The sequence below is a fragment of the Xenopus tropicalis genome, chromosome 2 (genome assembly GCF_000004195.4).
Source record: "Xenopus tropicalis strain Nigerian chromosome 2, UCB_Xtro_10.0, whole genome shotgun sequence".
Classification (NCBI taxonomy): domain Eukaryota; kingdom Metazoa; phylum Chordata; class Amphibia; order Anura; family Pipidae; genus Xenopus; species Xenopus tropicalis.
Window position 1 is genome coordinate 12,987,670 of NC_030678.2, and position 24,614 is coordinate 13,012,283.

Consider the following 24,614-nt stretch of genomic DNA (forward strand, 5'->3'; position numbering starts at 1 on the left):
GAATAATATAAACGCAAACTATCTACTGAATGGTAGTGTGTTGGGGGTATCCTTAATGGAGAAGGATCTAGGGGTTTTTGTAGATCACAAGTTGTCTAATTCCAGGCAGTGTCATTCTGTGGCTACTACAGCAAATAAAGTGCTGTCTTGTATAAAAAAGGGCATTGACTCAAGGGATGAGAACATATTTTTGCTGCTTTATAGGTCCCTGGTAAGGCCTCACCTTGAGTATGCAGTGCAGTTTTGGGCTCCAGTCCTTAAGAAGGATATTAATGAGCTGGAGAGAGTGCAGAGACTGCAACTAAACTGGTAAAGGGGATGGAAGGGTTAAACTATGAGGTTAGACTGTCAGGGTTGGGGTTGTTTTCTCTGGAAAAGAGGCGCTTGTGAGGGGACATGATTACTCTGTACAAGTACATTAGAGGGGATTATAGGCAGATGGGGGGGTTCTGTTTTCCCATAAAAACAATCAGCGCACCAGAGGTCACCCCTATAGATTAGAGGAACAGAGCTTCCATTTGAAGCAGCGTAGGTGGTTTTTCACGGGGAGGGCAGTGAGGTTGGGGAATGCCCTTCCGAGTGATGTGGTAATGGCAGACTCTGTTAATGCCTTTAAGAGGGGCCTGGATGAGTTTTTGAACAAGCAGAATATCCAAGGCTATTGTGATACTAATATCTACAGTTAGTGTTACTGGTTGTATATATATAGTTTATGTATGTCTATGAGTGTATAGATTGGTTAGTATAGGTTGTGTGCTGGGTTTACTCGGATGGGTTGAACTTGATGGACAATGGTCTTTTTTCAACCCTATGTAACTATGTAACTATGTAACTATATGGGCAGTGGAGGATAGCTGTGATGTGGAAACCTGGGGAGCTGAAGAAGTGTTAATCCTTGGGTCATCTCTAGGTAGAGTCACCAACAGTTCCTAAGCTGGGGAAGGTGGCTCTGTAAGCTGAGTGGAACATGATGAACACAACAGCTCCTTGTGGTCTGAGGGTAGGCATTTGTGTCATATTGTGCATGCAAGGTATTTGACCTTAGACTGGCTTTGAACCACCCTGGAAAATGGTCCATCTGGATTAGCCTCTGTTGCATTACCAGGCAAGCTAAGATAGCTTCAGATCGGGAGTTGTGGAGATACCCTGGTGTCGCAGAGTCGCAGGATGTAGAGCATTGCTGCAAGGTTTGCTAGCAGAAAAGGAATGTCGCGCAGGATGGAGGGTGTTGTTGCTCTAAATGAAAGAACAGGAAAATGCGCACAACAGGGGCCATCTTGAACAGCAGCGGTCAGCACCACAGTGAATAAACAATCTATTCCCCACATACTAGTAAGTGCAATGTGACCACTGATGAAGGGGGAAGGTAGGGCGCAAATAGTAAGAAGGGGTGGCCGAGGATAATAGTAGAGAGTGAAACACCAGGTAGAAGAGGACTGTTGGTACTTACTGTGTTGAGAACTGGAGAATCTATTCCCAGCAGAAAGTCAGTACTGGGCAGCCTCTGACTATGATTAGAAAGGCATGAACATGATGTGTGGCTCATTCACTAGGAGGCTTAGCCCCAGTACTGTTATTCCCATGTAAGGGGGTAGCCCTTGTAGAGTAAAAAACTTCTAGATGGACATCTCTAAGTCAACCTTTCTTGCCATAATGTGTTGTTGCAGAAAAATCTCAGAGGAAAATGAAGAGTTCCTGTCTCATTGAGCACATAATAAAAACTTAACCCCTCTACTGAGTAGTGAGCTATAGCAGCAAGGGGAGACGTCCTCTTCTAGTTCCCTAGTCCCCTGCCTCCCAGTAGTGTATGCTATACCCCACTGTCTCTGTGTCCCACAGACGCTGCAATAGAAATTGGTATTGTGATACTGTTATAATTCCACATTGAATTAAAGGCAAGAACGTACTACCTACCTGACTTTTATACTTATCCCGTTCAGTGGTACATTCAACCAGCTGTCTAAATATATCATCCAACTGCAAAGCCATATAATCCATTTCACTGCTGTCCTCCGCCGTATTTTGGAGCCCAATGCCTGCCTCAGTCTCCAGGTTCTGCGGCACCTCGCACTGTGCTGCCAGCCCGTTGATTTCTATATACTTGTTCGTCAGTTCTGAGATCTGCTTTTCTTTTTCTTGGCCCGTTGTGTCCTTGGAACTTTCCTGGAGTTGGGTTTTGTGCGCAATGTCCATTTCAAGTTGGGCTATTCCATCACGGTAAAGGCTGCTGGAGCCTGGCATCTGTTGGTTTTCTTGATCGTTGTAATCATTGCTTGCATCTTTTTTATTTACATGTAACTCATGATTCATGTTTTCAGGGGCAGCAGGACATGAATTGGTATCATTATCTTCTATTACAATAACATCATTATCATTATTGCTCTGTTGAAGGAGATCAGTTGGTCCTGATCCAGTGAGCTTTTGCTTCTTAGCAGGTGGATTCCAATTGACAGCAGATTGCAGACTAGAAGGGAAACATCTTTATATAAAAACACAGCATTTCACAAGCTTTAAAATCTCATTAAGGGTACTGGCACACATTGAGATTAGTAGCCCCCAAAAAATCTTTGCTACTGCAGGCAACTTATCTTCTGCAAATGCGGCAATAATGGAAATCAGTGGTGGGAAATCATAAGCAGCTTTTCAGTAGTTGCCAAAAGTCACTTCACAAGGAAACTGCTGTCAATTTTGGAAAAATTAGGCATTTCGTTTGTTTTTCCACTGCCAATATACATTATAGCCAGTGGGAAAGCATTTGCAGGTAATTAGCCCATCATTGCCATGAAGATCTCTGCTTAAGAAGATGCCCCCAGTTCTCTATCTTCTTATCTACTGATTTACTCACAGCAGGGGACAGGAGAAAACTACAGGATAAATAAAGTTATGTGTAAAAATCCATATTATGAAGAACCACTCTATTAATCTTTATACAAGGGCAATTAATTGGTACAACAGCCTATGGTCTTATAAGCCACAATGTACTGCCAGGATGCTTCAGTCTATTTCCAAAGATGGGAATAGTGAGGGATTTATTGAACACAACCCTTTCCTTACACTGTTATATATATATATATATATATATATATATATATATATATATATATATATATATATATACACATACTGTACATACAATCTACAGTTTGGCCATTTCCTATGGGACCAAACAGTAAATTATATCTTTTGAACCCACTTAACTCCCTCCCCATTTTGATCCACTCCCCTCCCTCTCCGCACCCACTTGCTCTCTCATGTCCTGCTAGCTCCACCCTGCTTTGCTCCCCATCCAGTCGCTCTTGCTACAGTCCTGCCCCCTTCCTATTTGATTCTGTTGGTCCCTCTTCAGTCCAACTCCCATCCCTTCCAGTTACGCTGGCTCCCCTTCCAGTTCCTGTCCCACACGACATGCGTTTACTTGCATTCCCTGCTTTTCTATTCTCTCCCTCTCTGGACCCACTCGCTCTCTCATGTCCTGATCCTGATTTTTAACCCCTCGTTTCCCCTCCAGTCCTGCCCCCTCCCCTTCTGGTTCTGCTCCCTCCAGTCACTCCTGCTCCAGTGCTGCCCCTCCCACTTCTGTTCTGCTCACTCCCCCACTGGTTCTGGTCCCCCTCTCTTGACCTTCTTGCTTCCTCACCTTTTCCCCTCCCCTTTCTAACCTATCTGCACCCAACATGGCAATAAGGCAAGTAAGACATTGCACATACAAATTCTGTAGATTATATTGAATAATATACCCCCTACTAAAAATTATAAAGGTATTAGAAGTCACCTCAGAGTTACATGACCTGTATAAAAGCACTCAGCCTGCGGCCTCTTGCTTTCATATGGTCATATAACTCCTTGGTGACTAATATCTTTATAATTTAAAGTAGGGGGTGCATTATCTACTATATATATATATATATATATTTATAATCACAGCACTGTACTTAGATCCGGTGCCACTGGACAGCTGTACTGATGTGTTTTTCCAATTAAAAGGTGTTAAAGGTGCCCATACATGAACCAATGTTACTGCACAAAACAATGTGATATTTGGTGCATGTTTGGTGGATTGACAAGGCGAACGATAACAAAAAAAAAGCCTTGGATATCTGTCATCTCGTCGATTGGGCAGGACGGAAAATTTTGATCGGCACCTGAACAAATTTAATGGTTAAAACACAGGGGTGTATTCCCAGCCTGCGCTTATCCTAAAGGAACAGTAACATCTAAAAATGAAAAGTGCATCAAAGTAATTAAAATCTAACCTACTGTTGCCCTGCAATGGTAAATGTGTTATATAAACAGCTGTGTAGCCATGGGGGCAGCCATTCAAACTGAAATTGGGCTAAATGGCACATAACACATAGGCCACTGCTTAACTGCTATGTAACCTGTGCCTTTTCTCCATTTTCCCAGCTCAAATGGCTGCCCCCATGGCTACACAGCAGCTTATTTATATTAACCATATTTATCTTTCTGAAGCAAACATACAACTTTTTAAAGTGCAGTGGAAAATATATTTTAATTACTTTAAACACTTTCTTTTTTTGTGATACTGTTCCTGTAACCTACAGAGCCACTATTAAAAGCTTCTTTATTATGATAAAATGATTAAGTTCTAAGAGCAATGGCAGACTTAGACAATAATAATCTGGTAGGTCATTTGACACCATCTCGAACTTCTCGAACTGGGCCACCGGGGTACCGGGAAAATACCCGGTGGGCCCAGATCTGATCCCCCCCAGGGTGATCCCACAATCTGCTGCCTCCCTCCCCTGACGCGCCGCAGGTACGTTTCTTTTAGGAGCGCTCAGGTTGGGTGTCGGAGGCTGTTGGGGGGCCTCTGCGGGGGATGATGTGAATGTGGCAGGGGCCATTGGGGGGTGCAGGGGCCCCTGAGGCAGAAGCTCCGGTGGGCCCTGCACCCCCCAGTCCCACCTTGAGAGCATGTGCAGGGAATCAGCAGAAAAGAAGATGGGGGGCTACTGGGGCATCTTCAGGGGCACAGATCTTCCCTGCTAAAGGGCTTTGGTTGCCTCGGGCTGGTACAGAGTGGTGCAGATCAGTGGTCAGCCTGGAAAACGTTCGATTTCGAAGCGGATCTGCGTCTCTCAGCCAGGCAGAAAAGTGCAGGGCTGAGAGAAGCAGAGATACTGTATGCTTTGTCTGACCATGCCCTGAGGTGCAACATGTCTAGCCTAAAGCTGGCCATACACGCACCGATAATATCGTACGATATTGGGTACGTGTATGGCAAGTCGGCTGGTATCGCAGGAAGCTGCTGATATCGGTCGACTCGCCGATCGCCCAGGTTAAAAGATTTTGATCGGGCGCCATAGAAGGCGCCTGAGCAAAATCTGCCGTCAGGGCTGAATCGGCAGAAGGAGGTAGAAACATGCTTGATAAAGGGCTCTCTTTTGCCCCAAAACGTTGCACCTCCGCAATAAATTTTTTTAAAGGGTTTTCCCTTGATTATAGCTCTGAGTGCTACTTGCTTTTGTTGCTACATGTGTTTTGGGAGGGTGCCGATCCCTCCAGCAGTGTGCACCGAGCGTTTAACTTTTGGAGTGCTTGGGTGTGCGGAAAAGGTCTCTGTTTTGCAAATAATAAAACTAAACCATAAATAATGCAGACCAATTGAAAAGTTGCTAAGAATTGGCCATTCTATAACATACTAATAGTTCACGTAAAGGTGAACCACCCCCTTAAGGAAGTGTGTATAGGGGGCACTGTGTATTGTGGGCTACTGTGTATAGGGGGCACTGTATTGGGGGCACTGTGTATTGTGGGCTACTGTGTATTGGGGGCTACTGTGTATTGGGGGCACTGTGTATTGTGGGCTACTGTGTATGGGAGACTACTGTGTATTGGGGGCACTGTGTATTGGGGGCTACTGTGTATTGGGGGCTACTGTGTATTGGGGGCTACGGTGTATTGGGAGCTACTGTGTATTGGGGCACTGTGTATTGGGGGCACTGTGTATTGGGGGCTACTGTGTATTGGGGGCTACGGTGTATTGGGAGCTACTGTGTATTGGGGCACTGTGTATTGGGGGCTACTGTGTATGGGGGGGCAAAACTGGTACTTAGTTATAACTCACTTATAACTCACTGCCCTTCTCTCTATATTTGTATTTATATGTAGGAGTTGCTATATTGTTTTCCTTAGGTCGTTCAGTATGAGGGTATAGTACATTTTCGTCTGCTCCCGCAATTTGATCTATATAAAAGGAGTATATTTTTTTTAAATGGGACGTGGCCACAAAAGGGGGCGTGGTCAAAAAATTTGCCGTGCTGCGCACGCCAAGTCTTTTTGTCCCTCTTTGCATTTTTCAAATGTTGGGAGGTATGCTGGTAGGTAAATTAGATTGCAAAACTATACCCCCAGACTGGATACTTAATCAACAGATAGTTTATATTATATTAAGTGGCCTATTAAAGAATCTCACCAAACTGGAATATATATATCAGTAAATATTGCCCTTTTACATCCTTTCCCTTGATCCGCCATTTAGTGATGGTCTGTGTGCCCCCTCAGAGATCAGCTGACAGGAAGTGATGCAGCTCTAACTGTAACAGGAAGTAGTGTGGGAGTAAAAGGCAGAACTCTGCCCATTCATTGGCTGATGGGGCCTAGCATGTATGTGTGCCTTGGCTTGTTTGTGTGCACTGTGAATCCTATGATCCCAGGGGGCGGCCCTTAGTACTTAAAATGGCAGTTTTCTATTTAGGATTACCCAATGGCACATATTACTAATAAGTATATTTTTAAGAAAATGGTTTATTTAGATGAAGCAGGGTTTTACATAAGAGCTGGTTTATACTGTATGTTTTTTTTTAGAGACTTACATTGTTCAGGGGTATAGTTTTCCTTTGAACAGTGCCATACCCCCCAACTGTCCCGCTTTTTATGGCGCATCCCGCTGTCCCGGATAGTTCCATGAATGTCCCGCATTGCGGAACATTCATGGAACTATCCGGCACAGCGGGATGCGCTTGCTGTGCCGGATGTTCACGCTTCGTCGGCTGCTTCGTTATGCCTCTCCTTGTGCAGCGCGACAGTCCCTTTTATAAGGTTGTGCCTGTGGGTGTGACGTCATTACGCACGGGGCGCAACCTTATAAAAGAGACTGTCGCGCAGCGCAAGGAGAGGCATAACGAAGGAGGAGCGCCTATGGGAGGTACTGTGCTAGGGGGCTACTGTGCTAGGGGGCTACTGTGATAGGGGGGCACTGTGATAGGGGGACACTGTGTATTGGGGGCACTGTGTATTGGGGGCTACTGTGTATTGGGGGCTACTGTGTATGGGAGACTACTGTGTATTGGGGGCTACTGTGTATGGGGGTACTGTGTATTGGGGGGCTACTGTGTATTGGGGACTACTGTGTATTGGATGGTACTGTGTATGGGGGTACTGTGTATTGGGGGGCTACTGTGTATTGGGGCACTGTGTATTGGGGGCTACTGTGTATAGGGGCACTGTGTATTGGGAGCTACTGTGTATAGGGGGACACTGTGTATAGGGGCACTGTGTATGGGGGCACTGTGTATGGGGGGTACTGTGTATAGGGGGAACTGTGTATGGGGGACACTGTGTATAGGGGGCACTGTGTATGGGGGCACTGTGTATGGGGGGTACTGTGTATGGGAGACTACTGTGTATTGGGGGCTACTGTGTATAGGGGGACACTGTGTATAGGGGGCTACTGTGTATAGGGGGCTACTGTGTATAGGGGGCACTGTGTATGGGGGACACTGTGTATAGGGGGCACTGTGTATGGGGGCACTGTGTATGGGGGGTACTGTGTATGGGAGACTACTGTGTATTGGGGGCTACTGTGTATGGGAGACTACTGTGTATTGGATGGTACTGTGTATGGGGGTACTGTGTATTGGGGGCTACTGTGTATGGGGGGGCTACTGTGTATGGGGCGGGCTACTGTGTATGGGGCGGGCTACTGTGTATGGGGCGGGCTACTGTGTATGGGGCGGGCTACTGTGTATGTGGGGGCTACTGTGTATTGGGGCACTGTGTATTGGGGGAAAAACTGGTACATAGTTAGAACTCACTTATAACTGACTGCCTTCTCTCTATATTTGTATTTATATGTAGGAGTTGCTATATTGTTTTCCTTAGGTCGTTCAGTATGAGGGTATAGCACATTTTCGTCTGCTCCCGCCATTTGATCTATATAAAAGGGGTATTTTTTTAAAAATGGGGTGTGGTAATTGGGGCGTGACCACAAAAGGGGGCGTGGTCAAAAAAATTTGCCAAATCTTTTTGTCCCTCTTTTCATTTTTCAAATGTTGGGAGGTATGCAGTGCAGCTTCAATAAACAGTCTGTTAGGACTTATTGGGATTCAATCTCTGGACAGTTCTCTATATTGCTGGTGTATTTACCAGCTGAGCCACTGGAGGTCCTTTGTGCAGTCCTGTTTGGTTTTCATATTGTTCCTGTTGTATTCTTACTTTCTGCTCCCTTTCTCTGCCCACCTCGTTATCTCCATGTGCTGTTCATTAATCAGTTTAGACCCTTTATATGCCTACCCCTTGCCATTGCTCCTTACTTGATCATTAAAGTGATACTGACACGAAAAAACGACTTTTTAAATTATGAATCTACATAAAAAGTTACTGATAGGTCATGTTGATCTTTTTTCACTGGTTTTGTAAGTAATTGTTACTTGGAGCCCCTAAACCTGACTGTTTTGCCAACCTGACTGTCCCTTCTCAGCCTGTCAGTTACAGTTTCTAATGCTAACGGCCTCCTGCTGCACAAATATGGCCGCCCCCTCATAGAGGAACATGGGGGATCAGATAGGGAATGGAAAAGCATCTGGCAAATACTGTTATGGAAAAATGATAAAGCTCATGCAAAGACAATGTTATTGAAGGGTTAACATATGTATGCACAATTCTAAGAAGGTCTGTGTATGTGCTACTTCAGTTGTTATGATTACCTTGACTATCCTGTCTCTGTCCAAGTAATTATCTCAGCAAATGCCCAAGGCTAATAAACCAAAATAAGCTTCAGCAGCTACTCTAAATGCATTTCTGTTTTCTGCTAATAACTGCAAGGCATATGTGCCCACCCCATGTAACGTAAGCACCCCATGTTACGTAAGCACCCCATGTTACGTAAGCCCTTCTGTGCTCTGTGTTCTGTGATTCCTTGTGCCTGAGGTCCCTCTGGTTCCTTGTTCCTGAGCTCCAGTTCCCTTCCTAGTCCTGTACAGGTAGATTTCCTGGTTTTTGACCCTTGTCCTGTTCCTTGACTCCATTTTTGTCTGCTGCCTTTCCCGATCTGATACTGGACCTCCCTTGACTGCTGCCTTTCCCGATCCGATACTGGACTTCCCTTGACTGCTGCCTTTCCCGATCCGATACTGGACTTCCCTTGACTGCAGCGTGTCCCGATCCGATACTGGACTTCCCTTGACTGCTGCCTTTCCCGATCCGATACTGGACTTCCCTTGACTGCTGCCTGTCCCGATCCGATACTGGACTTCCCTTGACTGCAGCCTGTCCCGATCTGATACTGGACTTCCCTTGACTGCTGCCTGTCCCGATCTGATACTGGACTTCCCTTGACTGCAGCCTGTCCCGATCCGATACTGGACTTCCCTAGACTGCTGCCTTTCCCGATCCGATACTGGACTTCCCTTGACTGCTGCCTTTCCCGATCCGATACTGGACTTCCCTTGACTGCTGCCTGTCCCGATCTGATACTGGACTTCCCTTGACTGCAGCCTGTCCCGATCTGATACTGGACTTCCCTTGACTGCTGCCTGTCCCGATCCGATACTGGACTTCCCTTGACTGCTGCCTTTCCCGATCCGATACTGGACTTCCCTTGACTGCTGCCTTTCCCGATCCGATACTGGACTTCCCTTGACTGCAGCCTGTCCCAATCCAATACTGGACTTCCCTAGACTGCTGCCTTTCCCGATCCGATACTGGACTTCCCTTGACTGCTGCCTTTCCCGATCCGATACTGGACTTCCCTTGACTGCTGCCTGTCCCGATCCGATACTGGACTTCCCTAGACTGCTGCCTTTCCCGATCCGATACTGGACTTCCCTTGACTGCTGCCTTTCCCGATCTGATACTGGACTTTCCTTGACTGCAGCCTGTCCCGATCTGATACTGGACTTCCCTTGACTGCAGGCTGTCCCGATCTGATACTGGACCTCCCTTGACTGCTGCCTGTTCTGATCTGATACTGGACCTCCCTTGACTGCTGCCTGTCCCGATCTGATACTGGACTTCCCTTGACTGCTGCCTGTCCCGATCTGATACTGGACCTCCCTTGACTGCTGCCTGTTCTGATCTGATACTGGACCTCCCTTGACTGCTGCCTGTTCTGATCTGATACTGGACCTCCCTTGACTGCTGCCTGTTCTGATCTGATACTGGACCTCCCTTGACTGCTGCCTGTTCTGATCTGATACTGGACCTCCCTTGACTGCTGCCTGTCCCGATCCGATACTGGACTTCCCTTGACTGCTGCCTGTTCCGATCCGATACTGGACTTCCCTTGACTGCAGCCTGTCCTGACTTCTGGCCTGCTACTGGAATTTGCCTCAGCCTGCCAATTACTACACCACGAGCCTGTATAATTATTTTTGTTTCCCTTTTGCACCAGAAGATATCTTGTTTTTGCCTTAATTAAAGCTTTGCATTCACATATCATGGTTTCCTGTCTTGGTTCTGCCATTTACAGGTATAATCCGGGTTACCCAGTATATAGGCTCCCATCTGCTTGCCTCTCCACGGTGACTGGACGTAACCCAGTAGCATATAAACTCTTCCATATGTGTTTTACAGCACATGTAGGTCTTACCTTTTCTTAGGGGTCTTCTTATAGGTAGGCTGGGTAATGTCATCATCTTCAGGCTCCTCGGGCACAGAACATTTTCTGTTTAAAGAAAATTAAAATGATGACAAATGCAGAAAATGAGAAATAAGGATTCCTAAATGAGAAAGGATTGTGTATCCGGCCCCATAATACATACTGCATGATACAGTGTACGGAATTACACACAGCACATTGGCTTTCTCTCACTGTCTCTCCTTTCTCTCATCACTTACTGCCCCGGCCTTGACTTGGGGGAAAGGACTGTGGCCAAACTGCAGGATAATGGGGACTGGAGAAGCAAGAATGGTGGCACTTTGCAATTGTTACACAGTGAAATCAATTTTACACACCCTGGTTTTAAGTTTTTCCTCATTTTACACTGTTTTTTTGTAATTGTAAGGGTACATTTAATCTTTCTTATGATGAAAGTGTAATCATCGATATTATGAGTACACACCCTATGGGGCTTGTAAACCACAACGTACTGCCAGAGGACAGCGAGGGATTTATTGAACGACAACCCTTTTCCCTCAAAATGTATATCTACTTCAATGGGGAAAAAAGGAGTGAAGGGGCCGTTACATTTCACATTGCACTTACCTGAACCGTGGGTCCATGTTCATACTGCAGCACCAATAATCCCTTTCTGATATTGTCACTCCATCCGGCAGTTTCCTCCATTTAAGACAAAAATCACACTGAACCCATGTCTGGTCAGGCTTTTTCCTAGACACACAAAAATATTTTGTAAAGTAATTCATCCTGAAACTTTAATTTTGAGTAAAAACCCCTAGCAACCAATCAGCAAATAGCATTCATCAGACAATAAAAGTGAAACTAACAAAAACAAAACTACTGTGATTAATTTTCCCATATCATTTTATGCATTGTTTATTACCTAGGCCAAATACATGGTGCTCAGTGCCTGAAACAATTCCCTATAGGTGTGAATAGAAATTGCCTGACAAACACTGGGGCTCTCTAAAGGGGACCTGTCACCCAGACTATAATAAAAGTCCTTTTAAAATTAAACATGAAACCCAAATTCTTTTTTTAATTAAATCATCCATACCTGTTATTAATGTATTTAAAAATCTGAGCTGTCAATCATATATTGCCTACAGGCAGGCGCCATTTTGTGAACCATGTTATTAAGGCAAGCTTTGTATCACCTCTTTATGTAATATCTAGGTGCTGAATGGAAAGTTAAAAGTAATTGTAATTAAAAATCTGAGCTCTCAATCATATATTGCCTGTGGCATAGAGGCGGGGCAGGCAATATAGTGCATTGTGCCTGAGTCTGAGCTTTCAGCCAGCGCTACACATTAGAACTGCTTTCAGCTAACCTATTGTTTCTCCTACTCCCATGTAACTGGAGGGGTCCCAAGCCGGACTTGGATTTCTTACTATTGAGTCCAATTTGATACCTACTGGGAGCTGCTATCTTGCGCCCTTCCCATTGTTCTGCTCAGGGTCAGACTGGGCCGCCGGGACACCGGGAAAAATCCCGGCCCTAGTGGGCCCTGGTGGCCCAGTCCAACCTTTGCCGGCGCTCCCCCTTCTGACTGTTCCTCCCCGACGCGTTCAATTTATACGCGCTTGGGGAGGACGTCAGGTGGGGGCCCTGCGGGGGGGCTTAGGAATTTATTTGTACCATTCAGAATGAAACCTATTTGAAATTGCAATCCCCCTAACCCTGCTCAGAGAACATGAAGATGCTCCTGGGGTTCTGTTGTTAAGATACAGAAACACAGAAGCTATTACAGGAATGTTCACATTCAGGAATTCATAAAAAGAGATACAAACAGATGAATTTAAATATACCCCACTATTAAATGGGTGAAATGTTTTTACTTACTCTATATCTTCTACAGGAAGGTTTAGAGGGTTTGAACTCTTTTTTTGTTTCATTTCCTCCCAGTATTCACTTAGCTTACGTCCCAATGCCTCCATGGTACGCCTAAAAAAAAAAAATCACATTTTCAAGCTGATTAAATATTAACATGTTTAATATGTGTTTGAGAAAACAAGACCCGTAGCACTTAGATTTCCTATGATTTGAGGTTACATATATACAGTATACATATATATATTTAGCTCTGAGATTCTTAGACTATCGGCCAGAATCCAAAAATGCTTCCCAATTTCATCAGTTTGCTTTACCGACCTGGCTCCCCTGTGCTTGTGCATTTGGGAACAAACAATAAGATTTCTGACCACTGCAAAAAAATAATTTAATCATAGGAAACATATAACTTACTTATGATCATCTGTATAATCAAAATCCTGCTTGTTGTGTGTGGGCTTTAGAAAGTTGCACTCGACCACTCCAACAATGCCAACTGCCTTATTCTAGGAAATCAATGAGGAAAAAAAATATTACGACAATAATTATGACAATAATAATAATAATGATCCAGGCCAGCAAACTTAAAGGACAATGAAAGGTTAATATAAATTAAAAGTAAGTCTAAAGGCATTCTTTTTAAGTACTTACTGCATATCTAAATTCCCAGATCCCTGCTTGCTTCTCTGAGATATGGTGCTGGCAGCCTACAGCAGTGTGAAGCCTACAGTGACATTACTGAAATCTCTCTCCCCTTCCTGTAGGTGCCAGCGGCAGCCTTCCTATTCTCTGAGCATGAGTGTAACTTGATCCTGTCTCCTGCTCTGAGCTACACATGCCCACCAGCCAATCAGAAGCGGATCTGGCAGAGGGGGGGAGGGAATGAAACACATGTGCAGTATGAAGCAAGGAGGGAAAGGAAGGGAGAATACCTTTTTAGAGATGGCTGCCTGTTCTAGAAAATGTGAAGTAAGTGTGACTGAGTAAATATTTGATTAGCTGAGCCAAAAGTGTGGCGTTTTTACTAAACAATAGGAGGACTATTGGGCAATATGCTTTTTACATTTTGACTTGCCTTCTCCTTTAACAGAAAATCTTGAAATCATCTTTTGTGTGTCAGTGACACTGCACATGCTCAGTGGGCTTGGGATGCTTTTGAGAAGCTAAGTTTAGAGGTTATTGGAAATCGCCCACATATTAGAAGAATGTGCAAGGTTACATGCTACAGGGCAGATTGTTAACTCTGATGCAGAATGCTTCCATGTGTCCTTATAATGTCATTTTGAACTAGAAAGGGAAGTCTGAGAACAAACTTCATGTTGGTTTGAAAAACATTACATCTGATTGGCAGTTTGTGGCTCTGCCCACTTTTACTAACCTAGAACCTAGAGAGGCCCCGTGATTTCTGATGGCAGCTCTGGGCGTAACGTCGGCCTGGCCCGGCTGTGAGTCAATGTGGCCCCTGAGCCAAAAAGTTTGCCCACCCCTGGTATAGCATCTCAAGCTAAGCCCTTTTGAGCTGTTACATACCTTTAACTGGCAGCCAACTCTTTCGTAAGCCTTAATCAGCCTGTTCTTATGGTACATCATTATTCCGTAATGCTCCTTGTTTCGGCAGTTATATCCAAATGTGATATTTATAGTTTTAGGCTGATTGTATTAAGGAAAGCAAAAAACATGTGCCAAGCAGGATGGAAATGTGGAGCACAAACATCCGCACAGAGAATGAAAATATCAGAAAGACTATTGCATTAAAACTTTTGGTTCTGTCTTATAAATAGGGCCGTATCCTAAATTGCCTTTAGGATAGGAGGTCAAAGGATACAGCTAAAGATTTGGGCTTGTAGACATCTTTTTCTATGTACGCAAGGCTTTTAGCGACCAGCTGGGTTTTAACCTTTTGTCCTCTCAAAACAATCCGCATCCTTGGTTTCAGATACAGAATGCTACAATAAGCCTGTGAAAGGAAACACACTCCGTTAGCTCTCTCTCCAGCCAAACAGCTCAGCATTAACTGAAAGGCAAAATTATATTTAGGTGAAGCGGTTAATTTAAAGGGGACCTGTCAGCTCAGAAATAATTCCAAATTTATTTGTACCATGTTAGTTAAGCAAAACAAACTTCACTTACACTGTATAAAATTTAAAAATCATGTTTCTTTTTGTCATGGAATTGCACTATTATAACAAGCAGGCAGGTGCCATTTTGTGGACACTGTTATTATGACAAGCTTTGCATCATGCCAAAATCTGGTTTATTTGATAGAATGGAGGACCAGAGGCCATACTCATGCACTGCCTACACAATTAGATGGTGAGGAGGGAGGGGGAAAGTGAGAATTGCAGTGACATCTAGGTTGTGCTGAATGGAAAGTTAAAGTTATTGTCTGCTCCGCCTCTATGCCTGAGGCATAGAGGCGGGGCAGGCAATATATGATTGACAGCTGGGATTTTTACATGCCTTTATAATTGGTATGGATGTGTTAATAAAAATAAGAATTTGGGTTTTCATGTTTAATTTGAAATAGACTTCTATTATACAGCTTTTTATGTCTGGGCGACAGGTCCCCTTTAAAATGAAGAAACTGTCATTTATGGTGATGCAGGATACTCTATATATGGACAGTTTTTTTTATCCCCCTTGCTTTACTTGGCCTTTAAAATGTTTTACCTGTAAGCAGCCACACATCTAACTGAATATGCAGAATGATGGGACATGCTTAATGCAGCATTCACAAAGGAATAACTCAGTTGATACTTCTTACTAGTGATGGGCGAAAAGTTTCGCCAGGCATGGATTCGCGGCGAATTTCCGCGTTTCGCCATTGGCGGATTGTTTCGCGAAACGGATGAAAAATTTCGCCGCGGAAAAATTCGCCGCACGTCCAAAAATTGTCGCCGGCGTCAAAAAAGAATAGTCGCGGGTGACAAAATAATAGCCGCGGGCGACGAAACAATAGCGCGCGACAAAATAATAGCCGCGGGCGACGAAACAAGAGCCGCGTGACGAAACAAGAGCCGCGGGCGACGAAACAAGAGCCGCGCGCGACGAAATAATAGCCGCGCGACAAAACAATAGCCGCGGGCGACGAAACAAGAGCCGCGCGACGAAACAAGAGCCGCGGGCGACGAAACAAGAGCCGCGCGACGAAATAATAGCCGCGCGACAAAACAATAGCCGCGGGAGACGAAACAATAGCCGCGCGACAAAATAATAGCCGCGGGCGACAATTTTTTTTGTCGCACGACATTTTCGCCGTTTCGCGAATTTTTCGCCGTTTCGCGGATCTTTTCAAAGATTCGCGGATTTTTCGGCGAAGCGAAACGGAACAGATTCGCTCATCACTACTTCTTACATCTTTATAGGGCAAGTCAACCCAGAATATAATTTTTGTCTAATAAAAGAAAATAGAATTCGAAGCAACTTTGCAAAATACATTCATTACACATTTGCAATAGTTTTTGACTTATTTGTATATATATAATTGCTGTTGTCTGTCCTTTTCTATTCCCTGCCCTGGGGGCTCAGGCATATGAAACAATGTAACACAAGGCAGCAGCCTGACAGACCTGACTCGCTGGGGGAGACAGACTTTTATGTAGTGAGTGCCCCTCACCTATTGCATTGGGGCATAAGAAATTTTCTTTCTTTCCTGGTACTACCCACCTTGGCCTACTTGCCAAGTCCCCCAGTCATCTTGTGCCAACTGTCCTAATATGACCCTGCTTAAAAGCAAGATATCACCTGTCTGATCCCCTTTATTCTTGAATTTACAGTTTTACTCCATATTAGGTTCACTTAAGGCAGCGTGAATCATACGTACTCTCAAAGAATAGATACTGTTATGGGCAACCTGGTCCCCTCTCTTCATCCCATCATTCTCTGCAGGAATACGGATGTCATATTTATCAGGCACAAAGTCAAAATCTTGGCTCCCTTGTTCGTAACTAGAATAAAAAGAACCAAATTGTATCAACAATAATTAAAAAATGCCTGCAGACAGTGTCAGTAAGTACTAAAACATTTCTCTCAGTGGGAAAGTCCCACTCATAACGTGGCTATACCCAGGCTGATAGACTGTAAGCTGCCAGCTCGGCCCTTCCAGACCCAGTCAGTAGTGATGGGCGAAATGTTTCGCCAGGCATGGATTCGCTGTGAATTCAAGGCTTTTCCCCATTGGCGGATCGTTTCGCGAAACGGATGAAAAAAATTTACAGTGGACAAATTTGCCGCATGTCCAAAAATTGTCGCTGGCGTCAAAAAAGAATAGTTGCAGGCGTCAAAAGAATAGCCGTGTGACGAAATAATAGCCGCGGGCGACAAAATAATAGCCGTGCGACAAAATAATAGCCACGGCGACAAAATAATAGCCTCGCGACAAAATAATAGCCACGGGCGACAAAAGAATAACCGTGCAACAAAATAATAGCCGCGGGCGACACATTTTTTTGCGCACGACATTTTCGCCGTTTCGGGAATTTTTCGCCGTTTCGCAGATTTTTTGAAAGATTCGCAAATTTTTCGGCGAAGCGCAACGGAACAGATTCGCTCATCACTACCAGTCAGCAGTGTATAGGCAGCTTTAGGTATTTGTATTGCCCAGCTGCAGGCATGGCGTATGCTGCATAACTGGCCCATATCTGTGACTAGGGTTTGCTACCTGGCAGATATTTTACGAGCCTGGCCAGTAAAAATCCAGTAAGAGAAATTACTAAATTCTTCACCGTAACAATGCTGACCTGGTACAACCAACTGTACCTGCTATTAGCCTAGAACTCACAGCATTGGTTGACTGAAGCAGGAAAAAACATCTGTTTGAGGGAGCTCAGTAATATACAGTACCTTAAGGGGCATATTTATTAAAGTACAATCGGGCCGAATACAACAAAATCAAAAAGTTTTTGTACCTTGCGTATTTTTGCCAATTTTTTTTGTTATTTTGCGCAACTTTTTTGTACTGTGCGTCAAAAATTACGCAACAAAATCGTATTGCCACACTTAAATTCTGGTACAATGCCAGATGTTAACATAGAGAGGTGAGTAAGGGCTGTGGCACAGGGAAGACTGTACAGGACTGAATGCTGTTTTTACCATAAGGCAGGGATCCCCAACTAGTGGCTCGGGGGGAACATGTTGCTCCCCAACCCCTTGGATGTTGCTCTCAGTGCCCCCAAACCAGGGAGTTATTTTTGAATTCCTGACTTGGGGGCAAGTTTTGGTTGAATAAAAACAAGATTTCCTACCAAATAAAGCCCCTGTAAGCTGACAGGGTGCATAGAGGCTGCCTAATAGCCAATCACAGCCCTTATTTGGCTCCTCCATGAACTTTTATGGTGCTTGTGTTGCTCTCCAAGTCTTTTTATATTTGACTGTGGCTCACAAGTAAGAAAGGTTGGGGATCCCTGCCATAAGGAATCAAATACTAAACAAGTCTGTAGAACTTCAGATTTTACTACTAGTCACAGAGGACTTTTCTGCTCCCTATCAGCTATGTGCATGGGTATAAACCACATGATGAGGTACGTATGGAATGCGATATCTTGGGTTCAGGAGTGATTCTGCTGCAGTTCAAGTTTAAATTGCATAAGCGCATTAGGAGCACTGCAGGGATGCCCACATAAAATATAAGAGTGGGTATCAGCTCCAAGCTGTGGCCTTCTGCCATTAGTACTAGTAGTACAGTAACAATATCCACCTTCGCAGGTTCCAGATAATGATCCTCGTTCCCTTCCGGCCGGGAATGGCTTCCAGTTCACCTAAGAGCTCTGTCTCACTGTTCAGCAGAGAGTAAGTGGTTATTGCCTTTACGTTTGCTTTCGAGTCAGGCGTCTGTACAAGCTGCTGTTAGACATCAGTTAAGGACTCTAATGAAACTACAGTGTAATGGAAATCTTATGGCAGAAGAATGACACTGGAACAGATCAAATCCATAGGCACTAAGGGGCAGATTTATCAAAATGTATCATAATAACTCACCCATGTTCTGTTCATTCCTATGGGATTCTAAGAAGTGTATTTATCAATTGGTGAAATCTTAACTTTTACCCATTGATAAATATGCCTCTACAAATCCCATAGGAATGAACAGAACGTGGGTGAGTAAAGCTGGCCATACACCAGCAGATCCGCTCGCTTGGCGATGTCGCCAAGCGAGCGGATCTTCCCCCGATATCCCCACCTACGGGTGGGCGATATCGGGGACCATTTAGGTAAAAAAAATAATAATCCGATCGTTTGGCCCTGGGGCCAGACGATCGGATTATGTGGGCGGCAATGGGGCAGTCGGATCGGGGACCGCATCAACGAGCCGATGCGGTCCCCGATCCGACCAGATTTTCTAACCTGGCCGATCGAGATCTGGCCAATTTCAGGCCAGATATCGGTCGGCCAGGCCGATCTGCTCTCCCCATACACGGGCCGATTAGCTGCCGAATCGGTCCAAGGGACCGATATCGGCAGCTATAGTCGGCCCGTGTATGGCCACCTTTAGAGCTGTGGGTTAGTGTCACAAACACTACTAAAGGTTATTTAAATACACTGCTCTGTAGCCAAGGTGAGGGGGGGGGGAGACATTTAATCTGAAAATGTAGCAGATACGTTTTGTAGAATACAATGGGTTTGGATACGCGCGGCGCGATGAATCTCCCCGTGTACCCCTGCCCTAAGAACAAATTCCATTGTATTCTACAGTGCTTATCTGCTATGTAACATATACCACTTAACTATATAAACTATAGCATGCCTCCCAACTGTCCCGCTTTTCATCATTCAGCCCGCTGTCCCGGATTTTAGTTTAAATGTCCCGCTCCTTCCTGGGACGTCACGATTAGACTGCTCCGGGGCGCACCGTGCAATGTGAACGCTGCAGCTGAGATTCCAAAGCCAACAGGATAGATGAATTGCTGCTGCCCTTTGGCTTGCTACAACTCCCTGCACCCATCAATGTCTAAAATGCATTCTGCACCTCCTATTATTTAGCTACAACTCCCTGCACCCATCAATGTCTAAAATGCATTCTGCACCTCCTATTATTTAGCTACAACTCCCTGCACCCATCAATGTCTAAAATGCATTCTGCACCTCCTATTATTTAGCTACAATTCCCTGCACCCATCAATGTCTAAAATGCATTCTGCACCTCCTATTATTTAGCTACAACTCCCTGCACCCATCAATGTCTAACATGCATTCTGCACCTCCTATTATTTAACTACAACTCCCTGCACCCATCAATGTCTAAAATGCATTCTGCACCTCCTATTATTTAGCTACAACTCCCTGCACCCATCAATGTCTAAAATGCATTCTGCACCTCCTATTATTTAGCTACAACTCCCTGCACCCATCAATATCTAAAATGCATTCTGCACCTCCTATTATTTAGCTACAACTCCCTGCACCCATCAATGTCTAAAATGCATTCTGCACCTCCTATTATTTAGCTACAACTCCCTGCACCCATCAATGTCTAAAATGCATTCTGCACCTCCTATTATTTAGCTACAACTCCCTGCACCCATCAATGTCTAAAATGCATTCTGCACCTCCTATTATTTAGCTACAACTCCCTGCACCCATCAATGTCTAAAATGCATTCTGCACCTCCTATTATTTAGCTACAATTCCCTGCACCCATCAATGTCTAAAATGCATTCTGCACCTCCTATTATTTAGCTACAACTCCCTGCACCCATCAATGTCTAACATGCATTCTGCACCTCCTATTATTTAACTACAACTCCCTGCACCCATCAATGTCTAAAATGCATTCTGCACCTCCTATTATTTAGCTACAACTCCCTGCACCCATCAATATCTAAAATGCATTCTGCACCTCCTATTATTTAGCTACAACTCCCTGCACCCATCAATGTCTAAAATGCATTCTGCACCTCCTATTATTTAGCTACAACTCCCTGCACCCATCAATGTCTAAAATGCATTCTGCACCTCCTATTATTTAGCTACAACTCCCTGCACCCATCAATGTCTAAAATGCATTCTGCACCTCCTATTATTTAGCTACAACTCCCTGCACCCATCAATGTCTAAAATGCATTCTGCACCTCCTATTATTTAGCTACAATTCCCTGCACCCATCAATGTCTAAAATGCATTCTGCACCTCCTATTATTTAGCTACAACTCCCTGCACCCATCAATGTCTAACATGCATTCTGCACCTCCTATTATTTAACTACAACTCCCTGCACCCATCAATGTCTAAAATGCATTCTGCACCTCCTATTATTTAGCTACAACTCCCTGCACCCATCAATGTCTAAAATGCATTCTGCACCTCCTATTATTTAGCTACAACTCCCTGCACCCATCAATATCTAAAATGCATTCTGCACCTCCTATTATTTAGCTACAACTCCCTGCACCCATCAATGTCTAAAATGCATTCTGCACCTCCTATTATTTAGCTACAACTCCCTGCACCCATCAATGTCTAAAATGCATTCTGCACCTCCTATTATTTAGCTACAACTCCCTGCACCCATCAATATCTAAAATGCATTCTGCACCTCCTATTATTTAGCTACAACTCCCTGCACCCATCAATGTCTAAAATGCATTCTGCACCTCCTATTATTTAGCTACAACTCCCTGCACCCATCAATGTCTAAAATTCATTCTGCACCTCCTATTATTTAGCTACAACTCCCTGCACCCATCAATGTCTAAAATTCATTCTGCACCTCCTATTATTTAGCTACAACTCCCTGCACCCATCAATGTCTAAAATGCATTCTGCACCTCCTATTATTTAGCTACAACTCCCTGCACCCATCAATGTCTAAAATGCATTCTGCACCTCCTATTATTTAGCTACAACTCCCTGCACCCATCAATATCTAAAATGCATTCTGCACCTCCTATTATTTAGCTACAACTCCCTGCACCCATCAATGTCTAAAATTCATTCTGCACCTCCTATTATTTAGCTACAACTCCCTGCACCCATCAATGTCTAAAATGCATTCTGCACCTCCTATTATTTAGCTACAACTCCCTGCACCCATCAATGTCTAAAATGCATTCTGCACCTCCTATTATTTAGCTACAACTCCCTGCACCCATCAATATCTAAAATGCATTCTGCACCTCCTATTATTTAGCTACAACTCCCTGCACCCATCAATGTCTAAAATGCATTCTGCACCTCCTATTATTTAGCTACAACTCCCTGCACCCATCAATGTCTAAAATTCATTCTGCACCTCCTATTATTTAGCTACAACTCCCTGCACCCATCAATGTCTAAAATTCATTCTGCACCTCCTATTATTTAGCTACAACTCCCTGCACTCATCAATATCTAAATTGCTTCAGCCACCTAGCATCTAACTTTTTTCATCTTAAAAATGTAATTATTTCTGAGGTACAGAATAATCCTCTCTGCCCAGTGTTGAAGCTAAAATGAGAGATGGGAGTGTCCTTTCCTTCTCCCACAGGAAGTGGTCACAGCTGTGAATGACAAGCAGGACCCTCCCACCCTCGTCTTGCTCCCAACTATCAAACTGTGTCAGAATGTTCTCATGATGGTTAGTGGAGCTGCAGCTTTTATCCAAACCTTCAACCTTTGATTGAACAAACTGTTATTTAATCACAGCTAAAATGGCCTGCCCTGATGTTCTATTGTATCTGGATGGTCCTCCAGCTGTCACAGAACTCAGTAGCTTTGACAATGCCAGTTAAGGATATTTTGCTTGTTGAACGATATGATCGGCACCAGGATGTTCTCCACATTGATTTTCTCCAAGTAGGTTTGGGATAACATGCCCACGTGCATGCCAGACTCATTTTTGGTGAACACAATGGCATCTTTACCCAGCCGCATGGATCCTGACTTAAACCCATTTCCGTAATGTCCGATGGGAACATGGCCGTGTATTTCAACTTTATCACTGAAACCAAAACTGAAGGGAAAAAAATGCAAAGAGGATTAACAAACATATCCAGTCTCACTGTCTGGCAAGGTTTAAGTCAGTGATTCCCAACCAGTGGCTCGGGGGGAACATGTTGCTCCCCAACCCCTTGGGTGTTGCTCTCAGTGCCCCCAAACCAGGGAGTTATTTTTGAATTCCTGACTTGGGGGCAAGTTTTGGTTGAATAAAAACAAGATTTCCTACCAAATAAAGCCCCTGTAAGCTGATAGGGTGCACAGAGGCTGCCTAATAGCCAATCACAGCCCTTATTTGGCTCCTCCATGAACTTTTATGGTGCTTGTGTTGCTCCCCAAGTCTTTTTACATTTGACTGTGGCTCACGAGTAAGAAAGGTTGGGGATCCCTGGTTTAAGGGCATAAATCATGCATTAGATATAAACACTGTAAGGCAGGGATCCCCAACCTTCTGTACTCTTGAGCCACACTCAGATGTAAAAAGTGTTGGGGAGCCACACAACCATGAAAGAGGTTCTTTGGAGATGCCAAACAAGGGCTATGATTGGCTGTTTGGTAGTCCCATGGGGACTGCTGGCTTGTGGGAGACCCTGCTTTGATTAAAACTGTCTCTGGGCTTCCAGAACTTGTCTCCAAACCAGAATTGTAAAAATTGCCACCTACTGTGAGGCCACTGGGAGCAACATCCAAGGGGTTGGTGAGCAACATGTTGCCCCCGAGGCACTGGTTGGGGATCACTGCTGTTAGGGATACTTCCTCCCCATCCTTTTTCTTCTCTGCCCTTCCCTCCCACTTCCCTACCTGCCCATATACCATACACTGGCCAACATTGTAAATCAGCAGATGAAATTCTCAGAGTACATGGATATTAGTTGAATTGGTGAGACACTATATACATAACAGTAATCATACCCAACTTGATTTTGTCTGATATTATTGGTATGTGTACGGCCAAGTTAACTCTTAACATCACTGCTGCTCATACTTTTCCAATTCTCTCATGTGTTTTAGCAGATAGTAGTGTCAGACGGTAGTAGTGAGTAGTGTCTGCCAGCACTGACCATAGTAACCATTCAGACTGCTGCAGACTCCACCTTCAAATAATAATAATTACCTATTAATAATTACCTACCTGAGCATCTTATACAACTTCTCTTCAGTCATGCCCTTTCCATTATCTGTAAATGTCAGGCATATATTGCTCTTGATGAAAGTTTGGTCAATCCATATTTGCTTGGCATTAACATCAGGATCATAGGCATTATCTGAAAATAAAAGGCAGGGAAGGATTCAAATGTTACATTTAGGATTAAATCACAACTCACTGTAACATATTACAATATCATAAGAAACAAAAATGGGTGATGCCTGTGTGGATAACCCAGCCTTAAATCAGGGATAGATTGTCCTTCTGACAAAGGGTTTTTACAGTACTGAATAGTCTTTTCATCCACCGATAATGGATGGGTAGCGATTTTTTTAACTTGCGTTGCATAGTTCTTATCATGTGGATGTATTTCTTGTAAACTGCCGAACATATAGCGCTAAATAGTGTAAAATACCTTTCACCTGGTTAAAAAACAAGGCTTAAAAATTCACTCCCATTTAGTTGTAGATAAAATGGCATATCTAAAAATGTAGGAACTTCTCACATACACACCCAGACCTCTCCTCCTACTTCTACCCAGCTCTCAGTAATCGTGGGGGACGGTACCCTTGCCAATACTTGGGGGCCACCATGGCACCCACATACGCAAATATTTTCATGCATCACTTTGGGAAATTCTATATATTTGGTATATAAGGTATTATAAGCTATTTAGCACAATATGTCCTACCCATCATTTATCAGGGCAGTCTATCCCTGATTACCTTATGCATAAAAATGTCAGAGTATCATGATTGGTTATCAACCCAGAATACAATTTTTTGCCTAATAAAAGAAAACAAAATTCTAAGCAACATTGCAATATACATTCATTACAATATATTTGCTATTAGAAGTAGTGTTTG

General features: G+C 44.0%; 1 protein-coding gene across 1 annotated transcript in view; it reads right to left on the reverse strand.

Moving 5' to 3' along the window:
• LOC105945150 (MORC family CW-type zinc finger protein 3) overlaps positions 1 to 24,614 on the reverse strand; it is a 42,555-nt gene that overhangs the window by 9,118 nt on the left and 8,823 nt on the right. Inside the window, exons 3-13 of the mRNA XM_018091785.2 lie at positions 23,734 to 23,866; positions 22,403 to 22,617; positions 18,388 to 18,535; positions 16,516 to 16,639; positions 14,521 to 14,649; positions 14,223 to 14,342; positions 13,107 to 13,198; positions 12,705 to 12,806; positions 11,447 to 11,572; positions 10,832 to 10,906; positions 1,915 to 2,464 (exon numbers count right to left, since the gene is read on the reverse strand). Of these exons, the coding sequence (XP_017947274.2) occupies positions 1,915 to 2,464; positions 10,832 to 10,906; positions 11,447 to 11,572; positions 12,705 to 12,806; positions 13,107 to 13,198; positions 14,223 to 14,342; positions 14,521 to 14,649; positions 16,516 to 16,639; positions 18,388 to 18,535; positions 22,403 to 22,617; positions 23,734 to 23,866 (1,814 nt within the window). The remainder of the gene's footprint in view (positions 1 to 1,914; positions 2,465 to 10,831; positions 10,907 to 11,446; positions 11,573 to 12,704; positions 12,807 to 13,106; positions 13,199 to 14,222; positions 14,343 to 14,520; positions 14,650 to 16,515; positions 16,640 to 18,387; positions 18,536 to 22,402; positions 22,618 to 23,733; positions 23,867 to 24,614) is intronic.